Source organism: Podarcis bocagei, assembly GCF_964188305.1.
Source record: "Podarcis bocagei genome assembly, chromosome: 5".
NCBI classification, from domain to species: domain Eukaryota; kingdom Metazoa; phylum Chordata; class Lepidosauria; order Squamata; family Lacertidae; genus Podarcis; species Podarcis bocagei.
Genome location: NC_138129.1, coordinates 6,295,491 through 6,309,296, shown reverse-complemented (window position 1 = coordinate 6,309,296; position 13,806 = coordinate 6,295,491). Strand labels below are relative to the sequence as shown.

The following is a 13,806-nucleotide window of genomic DNA, read 5'->3' as shown; positions in this document are numbered from 1 at the left end:
AAATACTGTCTTTAGAGGCAGCCCAACGAAAGTGTGTTGCTGTAATCTACCCAAGATGCAACCAAGGCATGTGTAATTCAGGCCACGTCTGTTTTCTCTAAACACTGCTGCTGAACAAAATGAAGATGGGAAGAGGTACTCCTAGCCACTGATGTCACCTGCAGTTCCATAAATAATACCAAGTCCTGGAAAATACCCATACATGCTACAAGCTTCTATCTACATGAGAAGTCTTATCTAACAGCAGCAATTCGCAAGCCTTGGCTTGTTTGCCCTCCCCCATGCCAGAACTGCCTTCAGACAAATATTCAGTGTTTCAACTTTCCCTAGCTCGTTTGGCTGACATTTTATGACCTCAGCACACCTTGCCTTTTTAAGATTCTGAGGTGAGATTATTCCAGTGCCTATTTTGCACAACAGGAAAAGGCAACCGCTTACCAATCCTCTTCCTTTTCAAACTAGGAACATGGTTGTCCGTGTTACTGGCTTTGGTCACTGAAAGGAGCTTCTCACATGAAGCCGAAGTTGTAGGGCTGCCTTCTCCAGTGGTGGTGCAAGAGGGGTCTCGAAGTGGGGGAGGAGGCACCTGCACAGAAATTGGAAGCATTACGCAAGAAAAAATGTAAAACGCTCAACTTCCAACATCTTAAGACCCTGCCTAAATATTATGACTTGAACTCTACAGCCTCTACGTTACTTTAAAACTGGAGTCACCAACCTTTTTAGGCCTTTGCATTTTTGAGCAAGTGCTGCAGGCACCACCCACTTTGTTCCCTTCTCCCCTCCCTCCTTCGTCCGCAGGAGACAGAAAGTGCACACAAAAAACCTTTGCTTTTCCAAGGGATCTGGGTAAAAATCATACCCAGTGGAATTAATCTGAGCCATAGACCTGAAAGAGGAAGTGAGAAAGACCATCACTCTTCCAACTTCCTCCTCCAGCTCTATGTACTTTTCAAGGGAGAAAAAGGCAACAGCTCATGACCAGGGGAACAATGAGTGGGGTGAGTGGCGCTCAGAGGCTTTGTGGGCACCAGGGAGCACCATCTCTAGAGCACCATCCCACCCATGGGCACTGTGCTCACAAGCCCTGCTTAAAGCCTTCGTTTAAATTAAACTACGGTTTAATATGAATGAGCAACACTTCTTACTTCATCACTTCGCCAAGGAGTAAACAAATGAGAGGATGGCTTGCCATTATGTGTCTGCCTCTTTACAAACCATGGAGGTAAGCCAAGGATGCTGGGTAACCATCATGGGTCTGTGAGCAAATGAAGAAACCATGAGCACAGGTTTGCATGTAACAAGCCAGCCTCTGATTTGTTTCTTCCCAATATGCTGAAGAGAAGAGTCTGGTAGAAACACTGTGGGACTTTAGAGCAGTGTACAATAATAGCAAATTGCTCGTTCATGTTAAACCATACTTTAATTTAAAAACATGGTAAAAATAGTGAAGGTTAAGACACAACAGCATAATATGGAGAAGTGTGTTGAGAAATGACATGGTTAATATATTAGATTTAGGTGGAAAATGGGCTATACATCTGTGGGACTATGATAATGCCTAGAAGGGATACCAGTAATGAGGTGGCACGGGTTGATTGTACGACTCTGTCAAGACACATGGTATAGATGAGCCTCTGGCATGACACAAGTCATATGTGGCCCATCCAAGATGAGATGAGGCCCATCTAATTATACTGGTAAGAAAGTCTAAGGTTAGTCTAGGAGACACACACCCTTAGCAAAGAACCACGTCTCATCTGACTATAGCGTGAAATTATGTAAAACAGGACAGTTAATATAATTAACAACCTGGCAGTTCTGATCCTGAAAAGGTTACTCCAAGATCTACCCATTACATCATTCTCTTGCCAAGGGCAGGGCAAGATGGTGACAGCCATCTCAGAATCTGGTTGGAGGAGAATAAGAAGCTGCCTTCTATCAGCTCAGACCACAGGTCCATCTACAGTCGCTTAGTACCCCTCACTTTAGCTGTAATTAAAAACTGCTGTCTGAACAGATTTACAGAACAATGTGCTTCATGCCTGAGACAAGTTTTATAGCGAATGAGTCCCAGTTGCACCCCAGGGAATTAGGATGAAACTAGTCATAATGATGGCAAATGTGTTTGTTTAGCCAGGTGCCTGCTGGGCTGTTCATCTCTAAAGTGGGTGGATGGGTGTGTGTGTGTTGTTTCCATCAAAGGGAGAAGCATAGGAGGGGAGTTGGAACTCCCCTTGCTTCCCCCCACCCCCAATAATGGACGTGAGCCAGATTGGGATAAAGTACAAGCAGTGAAGAAGGGGATTGTTTTAGATCCATCATAATCTAGGTTCAGGCCTGGCCATGGGTCTGAGATAGCCTTGGTTGCACTGATGGATGACTTTTGCAGAGAGCGAGACAGGGAGAGTGCAACCTTGCTCCTGCTTCTCGAGGGCTATGCAGCCTTTGATTCCATTGACCATGGCATCCTCCTGGAATGGTTCTGTAGAATGGGAACTGAGGTCACTGTGTTACAGTGGTTCTGGTCCTAGCTATGGGCCTGAGTCCAAAAACGTAGAACTGGGAGAGTGCTTTTGGGCCTCCTGGCAGTTATGCTATAAGCTGCTGCACTTCTCACTCCCCAATGCTATTTCATATGAAGCCACTGGGAACGGTCATTAGAACTTTGGGGAGAAGGTGTCACCAGCATGTTAATGACATCCAGTTCTCCTCATGCTATTTGGATCAGGGAAGGCCGTGAGGGCTCTGGACCCAGTGCCAAGACAAGGCAGTAGGATGGAAAAGAGAGAAAAAGCTGATCCTAGCAAGAAGGCAGAACTGTGGTGCAAGTTGTAGTTCAAAGCTTTCAGAAGGTGCGAGATTGATGAAGGCTGTTTTATCTGATGTAAAATACATACACACCCCCAATTTATATGAGAAAAGGAGAGGTGCCTGAATAGAAAAGGTGTGCATGCCATTGTGTCTAGCTTGGCCCTAAGCAGCCAGATTAGGACTGCTCATAGGAAGTGCTGCTGGTGCTGAACGTCCTTGTGCTGTAATGGTTCTAGGCTAGGACTGGCAAAACCCAATTTCAAATCAGTGTTCAGTCATGGAATTCACTGACACACTCTCTCCGCCTAACCTATCTCACAGGGCCGTTGTGAAGAAATTGTTTCTCCGGGTGGGGTGAAGAAGATAACCACAAATGTCAACTTGAGTTTTTTTCAGGAAAAGGTGAGGATATAAATGAAATAAATAAAACATTCTGTTTTGGTGAAATGAGAAGCCGGATGGCTAGAATTAATATGACATGATAGGCATGAACACCATAGAACAGTTAAAACCTTTTTTTTGGGGGGGGGGAGGGTATGTCTTTTGGAGTGCACTAAAATCAAAGTGTATGATCCATTTGATAACAGAGCTGCTATGCCAGAATAACTAAAGGAAAGAAACAACAACAACTAGTGACTAAAGAAAATAACTAATAAAGAGAAAACTACATGGTGTATCCTATAGCTGTACTTGCTAATAGGTCTCCCCCCCCCCCACCGCACCCGATCAAAACAGCTGAGCAGCAAAAAGATGCTGTTGGAAACTCCCTCTGTGCTGTATTTTCATCTGTAAAATAGAAATAATTGTGATCTCTCTCACATGGTGAGAAAACGGTGAGAGATTAGGATCTTAAGCCACTTTACATATGTAAAATTCAAGAAGCAAGAGATTTCTGCAGATGCATGCAATATTTATTCAGTCCAAGGTTCACACTATATTTGGAACTATACAATTTTCACACTATATTTGGAACTGTACAATTTTGTACACCTGGAGAAAAAAAAGCTGCAGCATAAAGCTTCCTTTGTAAAAAGTTTGGCCAACATTGGGAAGCCTTTTGCTACTTTGTACATTAGGGTGTTACACCTCTTCCGACTGTTCTAAATGAACAGCATGCTGCTAAGCCAAAGCGTATCAGATCCCAGATGAACTATGGCCAAGTCAACGAAACGTATAAAGAGGATTTAAAGGAGAAAGGATTTGATGATAAAAAATCAAAATCTGAAATAGAAATATTAAACAATGAATGTAAAATAATGTCTAAAATGTATAAAATACTGTTGGAATGGCACCTGAAAGACGAGGAAGTGAAATTGGTGATGATACACTGGGCAAAAGATTTTGGATGTAACATACAGCTTAAAGAATGGGAGAGGTTGTTGAAAGAAAGAATAAAATTTACAGCTTGTAATGCTTTGAAAGAGAGTATGATGAAAATGATGTATAGATGGTATATTACACCCATGAAATTAACTAAAATGTATAAGACAAATAATAAATGTTGTAAATAAAAAGAAGGAACATTTTATCATATGTGGTGGGAATGTTAAGAAAGCAAAAAACTTCTGGGAAATGATATATTATGAGATGAAAAAGATGTTGAAATATACATTCTTAAAAAAACCAGGAGCATTTTTACTTGGTATTATAAGTGATGATATTAATAGACAAGATGTTAAATTGTTCTTATATGCAACAACACCAGCAAGAGTATTGTTAGCCCAGAAATGGAAGCAAGAAGAAATTCTGACGAAAGAAGAATGGCAGACAAAATTAATGGACTATGCAGAATTAGACAAAATGACAGGAAGGATTCGAAACCTGCGGGACCAGAGATTTACAGAAGATTGGAAGAAATATACGAACTATTTGAAGAGCAATTGTAGGGGAAAAGGGCACCAGAATCGTGGAAAGAAGCGTATATTACACTCATACCAAAGACAGAGACTGAAAAGACTCAACTTAAGAACTACCGCCCAATATCATTACTTAATGTGGATTACAAAATTTTTGCAGACATTTTGGCAAAAAGATTGAAAAGAGTGTTGATGGAGAAGATTCATAAGGACCAAGCAGGCTTTCTCCCAAAAAGGCATTTATCAGATAACGTGAGGAACATAATAGATATTTTGGAACTATTAGAGGTGAATATAAACACTAAAGCAGTTCTGATCTTTGTGGACGCGGAGAAAGCCTTTGACAATATTTCTTGGAGTTTTATGAAAAAGAATCTTCATGGGATGGGGGTAGGCCAAGGATTTGAGAATGGTATGGGTGCTATATACTCTGAACAAAAAGCCAAGTTGATTGTAAATAATGTGATAACTGAAGAATTTAAAATAGAAAAAGGGACACGACAGGGGTGCCCAATTTCCCCATTACTTTTTATCTCTGTACTGGAGGTGTTGCTAAATATGATTAGAGGTGACCAGCAGGTTAAAGGTGTACAGGTCGGAACTAAACATTATAAGTTAAGGGCCTTTGCAGATGATTTAGTACTTACTCTACAAGAGCCAGATACTAGTACAAAAAGGGTGTTAGAGTTAATTCAAGAATTTGGCCAAGTAGCCGGAAAAAAATTTAACAGTCATGGAGAGGGAGAAGTTCCAGAATGAAACAGGTTTGACAGTGGTTAAGAAGGTGAAATACCTAGGGGTTCATTTGACATCTAAGAATTTGAACTTGTATAAAGACAACTATGAAAAATGTTGGTCAGAAATTAAAAAAGATCTAGAAATATGGTCAAATTTGAAATTGTCAATGCTAGGCCGAATTGCAGTTATTAAGATGAATGTATTGCCTAGAATGTTATTTTTGTTTCAAACATTGCAAATTCTTGACAAGATGGATTGTTTCAAGAGGTGGCAGAAGGACATTTCGAAATTTGTCTGGCAGGGCAAAAAGCCCAGAATAAAATTTAAAATACTGACGAATGCAAAAGAAAGAGGGGGATTTGCCCTGCCGGACTTAAAATTGTACTATGAAGCAGCAGCGTTTTGCTGGCTGAAAGAGTGGATGCTCCTCGAGAATACAGATATCTTGGACTTGGAAGGTTTTAATAATGCATTTGGTTGGCATGCATATCTATGGTACGATAAAATTAAGGTGCATAGGGCCTTTAAAAATCATATTGTCAGAAAAGCTTTATATAATGTGTGGATAAGATATAAAGATCTGTTGGAAAACAAAACCCCTAGATGGTTGTCACCCTTGGAGGCTAAGGCGTTGAAAAAGTTCAATATGGAGGCCGAATGGCCAAAGTATTGGGAAATCTTGGAACAAGATGGAGATAAATTGAAGTTACAGAGTCATGAGAAATTGAAAGAAACTGAAGGTGCCCGAAGATTAAGGCATTTTGGGAGATGATATATAATGAAATGAAAAAGGTACTCAAATGTACCTTCCCTAAGAAACCAGAGGCCTTTCTCTTGGGCATTGTCGGCCAATTGGTGTTAAAGAAAGATAGAACGTTCTTTATGTATGCTACGACAGCAGCAAGAATACTCATCACAAAGTATTGGAAGACACAAGATCTACCCACCCTGGAAGAATGGCAGATGAAAGTGATGGACTATATGACACTGGCTGAGATGACTGGCAGAATCCGTGATCAGGGGAAAGAGACGGCGGAAGAAGATTGGAAGAAATTTAAAATCTATCTTAAGAACTATTATAAAATTGATGAATGCTAAAATGTCGAGGTTTCGAGAAAGAAAGGGAGATTACAGCGACATAAGATTAAGTTGAAGGAAAGATTAAGAAGACATATATTTGATAAAATTATTTAGAAGTTGCTGAAATAATTTTGGAAATTGGGATGCAGGAAGGGGAGGTATGGGGGAGTCCGAGAAGTGAGGGATATGAAAAAAAGGTTATGAAATTATACATGTTTGTATGTCTTTTTATTTGTTTGTATTGTTTAAAAAAATTTTTTTGTAAAACCAATAAAATTTTTTTTTTAAAAAAATGAAGAGCAATTGTAACCAACAAATTACGCTAGTAGGACTACAATAAGTTTCGTAAGGAGAAATATATGAAATATTGCAAAGTAGAGAAAGAATAGAGATATTAGTTAGGAGATTTAAAGGTAATAGTGAAAGTAAGAAATGTATATTAAGTGAACAGATTGGAAAATTTTCAGATGTGATTGATGGAAGTCAAAAAAACTGTATAAGATGTAAAAGTATGTTTAATTATTGTTGAAAATGATATGTTATATGTGTGTGTGTATATATATATAGCCCAAAGTGTATCAGATCCCAGAGCAGTCTGTGAACAATTGGCTGGGCAGCCTTATGTCTCTGGAATGCTAGTCATAAGGTAACTCTCAGACATTTTGCAGACTAATAGCTTTCGCCTGCAGTTGCTTGAAACTTACAGTTTCCTGGGCAAAACGGAAGAACTGAGACACATCTCTGACGGCATGCCCAAATTTTTCATAAATCTTGATGTAAGGACGGACCCAGGAAGGCAACTGGGCTATTGCATCTGTATTCATGAACCTGTTGGAAAGTGGGAAAGAACACTAGTAAGCTCTGTCAAAAACAGTTTCGGGACATGCCTAGAAATGTTTGTAACACTTTCCCACCAAAACAACCCAGAAGAAAGATGGAATTGGATGCCTAAGTGCTCTGAAACATCTGATAACCATTGGTAAAAGAAAACACCTTTGGGTATAGCACCCCATAATAATTTTATCCCCATCACAAAAATAACAGAACAGGATAAACAGTATCCTTACATTTACACTTGTCTCATTCTTCCATACAGCAAAATGTTAAATGGTAAGTTGCAAAACACTGTGGGATTGCAAGTGCTGGATAAGGGAGTCAACTGAAGTGCTGGCTAGAAATCACACATGAATTAGCTAAGAGCTCCAAAACCCCTTTTGCGGGGTTGCCACCTTTGGGAGATAAAGTAGTCTGATGGTGTTTCCTGCTTGGCAGGGGGTTGGACTCGATGGCCCTTGTGGTCTCTTCCAACTCTATGATTCTATGATTCTATGATTCATCACCAGGCTCCCCTCCACAATGTCTGGATCAGGCCAGCCTCCTTTGCAATTCCTACGAAGAGTCTAATTGATTGACTGAACTATACAGCTTATGAGATTTGCTTTTTAATTCGCCACTGCTGTTATGAATAGATTGGTTTCATAAACCATTCCTTTCCTAGGAAGAGAGCACCAGTTGCAAATAGCTCATCTGGAATCGTTCAGTTTCCAGTTACAGGTTCCATTTAGAAAAATAGTGCGTTCCCAGAGGATTACTTAGAACCACCCTGCCGACATGGGAGTGGCCTGAAACAGATTCAACTCTCCCACAGCAGAGAATACTACAACCTGACTTTTAAGGGGTTTAGTGTTGAAAGCCTTCCCTAGGCCCTCAAGCAGAAACTCCAGGCTTGTGGGCATCCCCTCTAAACGTGGGAGGTGTTCCTTAGACACCATATAGGAATAGATATTAATATGCAGCATGAGTAAGTAAGTCTTGAATAAACCATTCTCCATCTATTTGCATCCCATGCCGATAACCTAATACCCCATTTTAGATGGTGTACTACAGAGATAAATTTATTTCTCTCTTTATGATAGGAGTGCAATTATAAGGACCACATACTCCAGTTTAGTGCCTTTCTTCACATTTGATGTCACTGCAGTGGGACAAAACCCACATTTTGCACATATGGTGGCAAGCGGTGAGATAGAATCCCCCAGTTCTCAGTCAGAGCATTCCTGTTTTCGAAGAAAGCCGCGAAAAGATGATGCAATTTCTCCCGAAAGAATACGTTTAACTTGGATTATTATTCTAAGACTACTGATGTGGATTTAGAAACCCAGTCTAGCAACACATGAGAAATATTTTGGTTGGATCGTATTTCTTTCTTTATTTTGGTTTTGAACCAAGGGATACATGGGTAAACAGTTTTCCTTTCCACTGGCCAGAATAACAACTCAGAGCTTTCTCTGAATAGCTGCTCCCATTAATTTGCCTAGTTCTAGTCACAGGCGCAGCTGCATCCTGCAGGCTTGTGGTTGCACATTATTATTTTTAAATATCACTTAAGAAAGTAAGAGGCCGCTGAATCAGGCCTACGGCTCGTCCAGTCCAGCATCCTGTTCTCTGAGTGGCCAACCAGATGCTCTGAGGCAAGTCCAAAAGCAGGACCAGAGCATAAGACCATTTCCCCCTCCTGCAGTATTCAGGAGCACACTGCCTCTGACTGTGGAGGCAGAGAATAGTCATTGTGGCTGGTAGCCCCAGGTAGCCTTTACCTCCACAGGTTTGTCTTTCAAAGCCATCCAAGTTGGTGGCCATCACTGCCTCCTGTTGGAACCAATTCCATAGCTGAACTATGCACTGCATGAAGAAGTAGTTTCATTGTCTCTCCTGAATCGTCCAACATTCAGCTTTGTTGAATGTTCACAAGTTCTAGTAACATGAAAGGAGGAAAACATTTTTCTATCCACTTTTTGCATGCAGTGCATAATTTTACACACTTCTACAGTATCATGTCACCTCTGACTTGCCTTTTCTCGAAAATAAAGAAAAGGCTTCTGCCATGTTTGTTAGTCTTTGAGGTGCCTCAAGACTATTTTTTGCTGTAACAATTTTTAAGTATATATTTTTATTCTGCTGTTTTGTTTTATTAAAGTAATTTAAACATCTATCTTTTAAATATAAAATTTATTAATTTTTTTAAAAAATGTGAACACAAAAATCCACACAAAACCTAGAATAAACAAAAACATTAACAAAAGACCTGAACACCCTCAACCCTTCCCCAAGAACAGACACTTTAGAAACAAATAAATCTGAACAGCACAGCCATCCTCATTCTTCCATCCAAGCTCAGATTGAAAATGGGAACCAAGCATGCTCAGAAGAAGTCACAAGGGTGGTCACAAGGGTGGCCCATTACATTGGAATTACACGGTAACAAGGCAAGCAAGGAAACCAGAGAGGTGCACCAATTGAGCCAATTTGCTGCCCATTCACTTGATTTCGAGAGTTCTTTTGGAGCTCATCACAATCTTTTTGTTCTAACTACCCCGAGCAATTTAGTATCATCAGAAAACATGGCCACCTAACCACTCTCCCCTAGCTCTAGCTTGTTTATGAACTAATTTAAAAACACAGATCCCAATATGAAACTTTGGGCGATTCCACCTTCTACATTCCTCCATTTGGAAAACTGTCCATTTTCTCCTACTTTCTGAAGGCTTATTCCACAGTAGCAAAGCAAGGAGATGGCACAGATGGTACAGAATTCAAGTAGACGGAGATGAGGACACGAGAATTCTACCCAAGCAAGAAGGAAGGTCACCTGTGGTCACAGAGGAAGATGGCGCCGTAATCCTGTCGATGCCGGATGACTCTACCAATGGCCTGGTTCACTGCACGAGAAGCCTGTTGTTTGTACCAGTTGTTCCCGGATAAATACTAAATGTCAAAGAAAATGTATCAAACACCAGACCAAAATTAGTACCATCCTTTAAGGAGATGCCCTGAAAACACATCTGCAAAGAATGCCCTTCTGCCTGTCCCCTGGTTCTCCCCTTCCCCACTGTTTCTGTAGCTTAGGACCACCTCTTTTCTGAAAGAGGAACTGGACACCCCACTGGCCCAGCCAGCTGGCCCCTCCTTGCCATGAAGATTTACCTGGATTAATAACACTGTGCATTGTGCTTCAGACGTTTGCAACATTCCTTTTAGATATGCATTAATACAAGGTTAACTCTGCCACTTGCAAACTGTCTACAAATTCTTAAGAAACAGCAGCCAATGGAGAATTCTCTCATAAATAACCAAGCCAGTTTTAGAAGCCTTCAGCAAATATTTCTGTGGCCCAAGGAATTGGGACTGAATTCCAGAGAAAAGTTGCAATGACAACAGAGACAAACAGGGTCAGACCAAGAATCTTTGCTGTCTGAAGCAACGGACTTGATGCCCCACTCAATTTCCATTCCAGCTGGACTGTTAGTTTGTCTTTATTTCAGCACTGGTGATGGATCAGACCCAAGCTAGGTTAAGGGGTGCAGCAGGGCATGCCATGTAGCACACACAGTTTAGCTCCCCCACACCTCATCACAGCTACCTGCCCCCTAGAACTTTCAGCCTGAGGTGGCTGCCTCACTCTGCCTAATGGTAGGGCTCACTTTGATGACAAATATCCATAATATCAATGGGAGGGCTCCCTTCTTACCTGACCACCAGCGGCACCTTTTGACCTCATCTCATCCAAGAACTGCATCTTTAAAATGACCTTTGGGTCCATGCGAGGGGGGAAAGGAAGGCCTGTGATGATGACACCTCGACCATTCCTATCAGTGAAGTCCAAACCTTCGCTGGCCTGAAAACAGATGATGTCTGTCACTAAAACAGGCAGAGACAAATTCCTGCTCCGCTTCCAGCTTCTCCAGTCTCCCCTGAGGGTCCCGAACGAACTTCAGCTGTTGGTTCCCGAGTTTCTGGGGGCTCCAGGTCATCTCTGGAAGAGGAGCCACTTGGCAGGGGCATGAGCTCAAGCACAGCGCTGCAAGGCTGCTGTGCCTACTTGCCGGAATTTAAGGTTGCAAACAGGGGGTGCTTAAGATCTGAGCTGTGTCTCTCCGCTTGATGGTGCCAAGGCCTATGATATAATTCTCTGGATGCCTCAGTCTAAAGGCCACTTCATGACTATACTAGTGCAATGTAAGGTAAAGGTAAAAGTACCCCTGACCATTCGGTCCAGTCGTGGCCGACTCTGGGGTTGTGGCGCTCATCTCGCTTTATTGGCCGAGGGAGCCGGCATATAGCTTCCAGGTCATGTGGCCAGCATGACTAAGCTGCTTCTGGCGAACCAGAGCAGCGCACGGAAACGCCGTTACCTTCCCGCCGGAGAGGTACCTATTTATCTACTTGCACTTTGAAGTGTTTTTGAACTGCTAGGTTGGCAGGAGCAGGGACCGAGCAACGGGAGCTCGCCCGTCGCAGGTATTTGAACTGCTGACCTTCTGATCGGCAAGTCCTAGGCTCTGTGGCTTAGACCACAGCGCCACCCACATCCCTCTAGTGCAATGTAGGAGCGATGAAAGTAAGCTGCTGATTAGGAAGCACTGAGTTAGAATCTCATTTATGCTTTGAACACACTAGTTGGCTCTTAGTAGCCCATTCAAGAAGTTCAAAAATTCTGCAAGCAGCACTCCATGAAGGCATCACATGATCAAGTCAGTGGCCTCCTGGGATGTGGAGAGAGGCCTCCAAGGCTGGACCAGAACACACACTAAGTTCCAGGTAAAGTAAGGAGGGTGGCAATAAAACACTGGCATTTTGAAGCTATAGCACCCTATTTATGGAACACCCTTTCCAGAGAAGTTTCCCTCACAACATCTTTTATTTTCACCAACAGCATTTTATTTATCTAGACCTTTTAAACTGCAATATGTTGTAGCTTAAGTACATGTTTATGTTTTATCTTGCAGCTTAGATCCACTGTTGGGGGAAAAAATATGATTTTTTAAAAAAAGATCATATATGGTAAATGAAGGAATGAATGAATAGATACACAAATAAAAAAGGAAAAGGTAACAAGTCACTGTTCTTCTGTGTAGAGCTTTGTCACCGGGAAGTTCCCGCTGGATGCCAAATAAGGTCTGTAATGTAACCTGAGTATTACAGTGGTCAAGAAATATGCCTAACATTTTCAGTTTCACTTTCCATAAGAAGCAAAAGACAAAACAAAAACAAAAACCCCAACCGTAAATACAGGAAGCCAGCTTTATTATTTGTCTTTGTCTCAAAGCATGCTGATAACATGCTTCATTTATTTTTATCTTGACTTCAATGCTGCTGCTTCAAAAGTTAAGCTTGTGCTAGTTACATCATTTTCAAATAGTTCCAGGATATCCTGAGGTTTCTTGGAAGCTTATCACGAGTTTCTCAGCAGAAAGATATGGAATGACGGAATAGCTTCCTTGAAAGGCCCACTCCTACCAATCTTTCCTTAGAAGACACATCAGCTGGGAAGCGCTGCAGGACATTATCTTAGTTCACACAAGACAGCTGAACAAGCTCATGGCCCAGAGGAAATGCAGACTAGAAGTTGCCACAGTCCAGCAACACCACACAAACAAGCTTCATGGCGCCCATGCATGGGGTATTTGACACACAATCTGGTGTGTTAAAGTTCCTATGAAAGTAGAAACTTTGTTGGAGGTAGGGTTGTGAAAGACAAAAACAGATAGTAGGAAATGAGTTAAAATTTCCCCATCTTACTGATGAAAACTAGTGAGGAAATGGTATAGTAACAGCCAACAAATCTTATATTATTTCCATGCGTGTAATGGAACTTCAGAAGCAGTGTGGTGCAGTGGTTAGAGCATCCAGCTAGCACAGGAAATGCAGGGATTCAAATCCTCACTTAGTAATGACGCTCACTGGTGACCCTCTCGATCAATCTCTCTCAGCCGAAACTGTCTCATAAGGCAGTTGCAGAGATAAAAATGACCAGGTGAGAACCGTATACACCACCCTCAGCGAACTGGAAAAGAGTTGGTATAAAAATGTAACTAATAATAACAACTCACAGAAGCAGGACTGCAACAAAATGTTGCAGTATATTTCCACTATTTAACACAACTGCAGAACATCAAACGTATCCATTCTGAAGGAAATCAGCCCTGAGTGCTCACTGGAAGGACAGATCGTGAAGTTGAGGCTCCAATACTTTGGCCACCTCATGAGAAGAGAAGACTCCCTGGAAAAGACCCTGATGTTGGGAAAGATGGAGGGCACAAGGAGAAGGGGACGACAGAGGATGAGATGGTGGGACAGTGTTCTTGAAGCTACAAACATGAGCCTGACCAAACTGCGGGAGGCAGTGGAAGACAGGAGTGCCTGGCGTGCTCTGGTCCAGGGGGTCACGAAGAGTCCGACACGACTAAACGATTAAACAACAACAACAACACAACTGCTCAGATTCTGTTAATTGGTTTCTATTATCCTTACAACAACC

At 41.7% G+C, this 13,806-nt stretch overlaps 1 protein-coding gene across 5 annotated transcripts in view; it reads right to left on the bottom strand.

The window, feature by feature from the left end:
- RTEL1 (regulator of telomere elongation helicase 1) overlaps positions 1-13,806 on the bottom strand; it is an 82,825-nt gene that overhangs the window by 24,672 nt on the left and 44,347 nt on the right. For all 5 annotated transcript variants that reach the window (XM_081196014.1, XM_081196013.1, XM_081196016.1 and 2 more), the window contains 4 exons: positions 11,017-11,163; positions 10,138-10,253; positions 7,193-7,316; positions 439-586 (listed from right to left, as the gene is read on the bottom strand). In XM_081196014.1, coding sequence (XP_081052140.1) covers positions 439-586; positions 7,193-7,316; positions 10,138-10,253; positions 11,017-11,163 — 535 coding nt within the window. The remainder of the gene's footprint in view (positions 1-438; positions 587-7,192; positions 7,317-10,137; positions 10,254-11,016; positions 11,164-13,806) is intronic.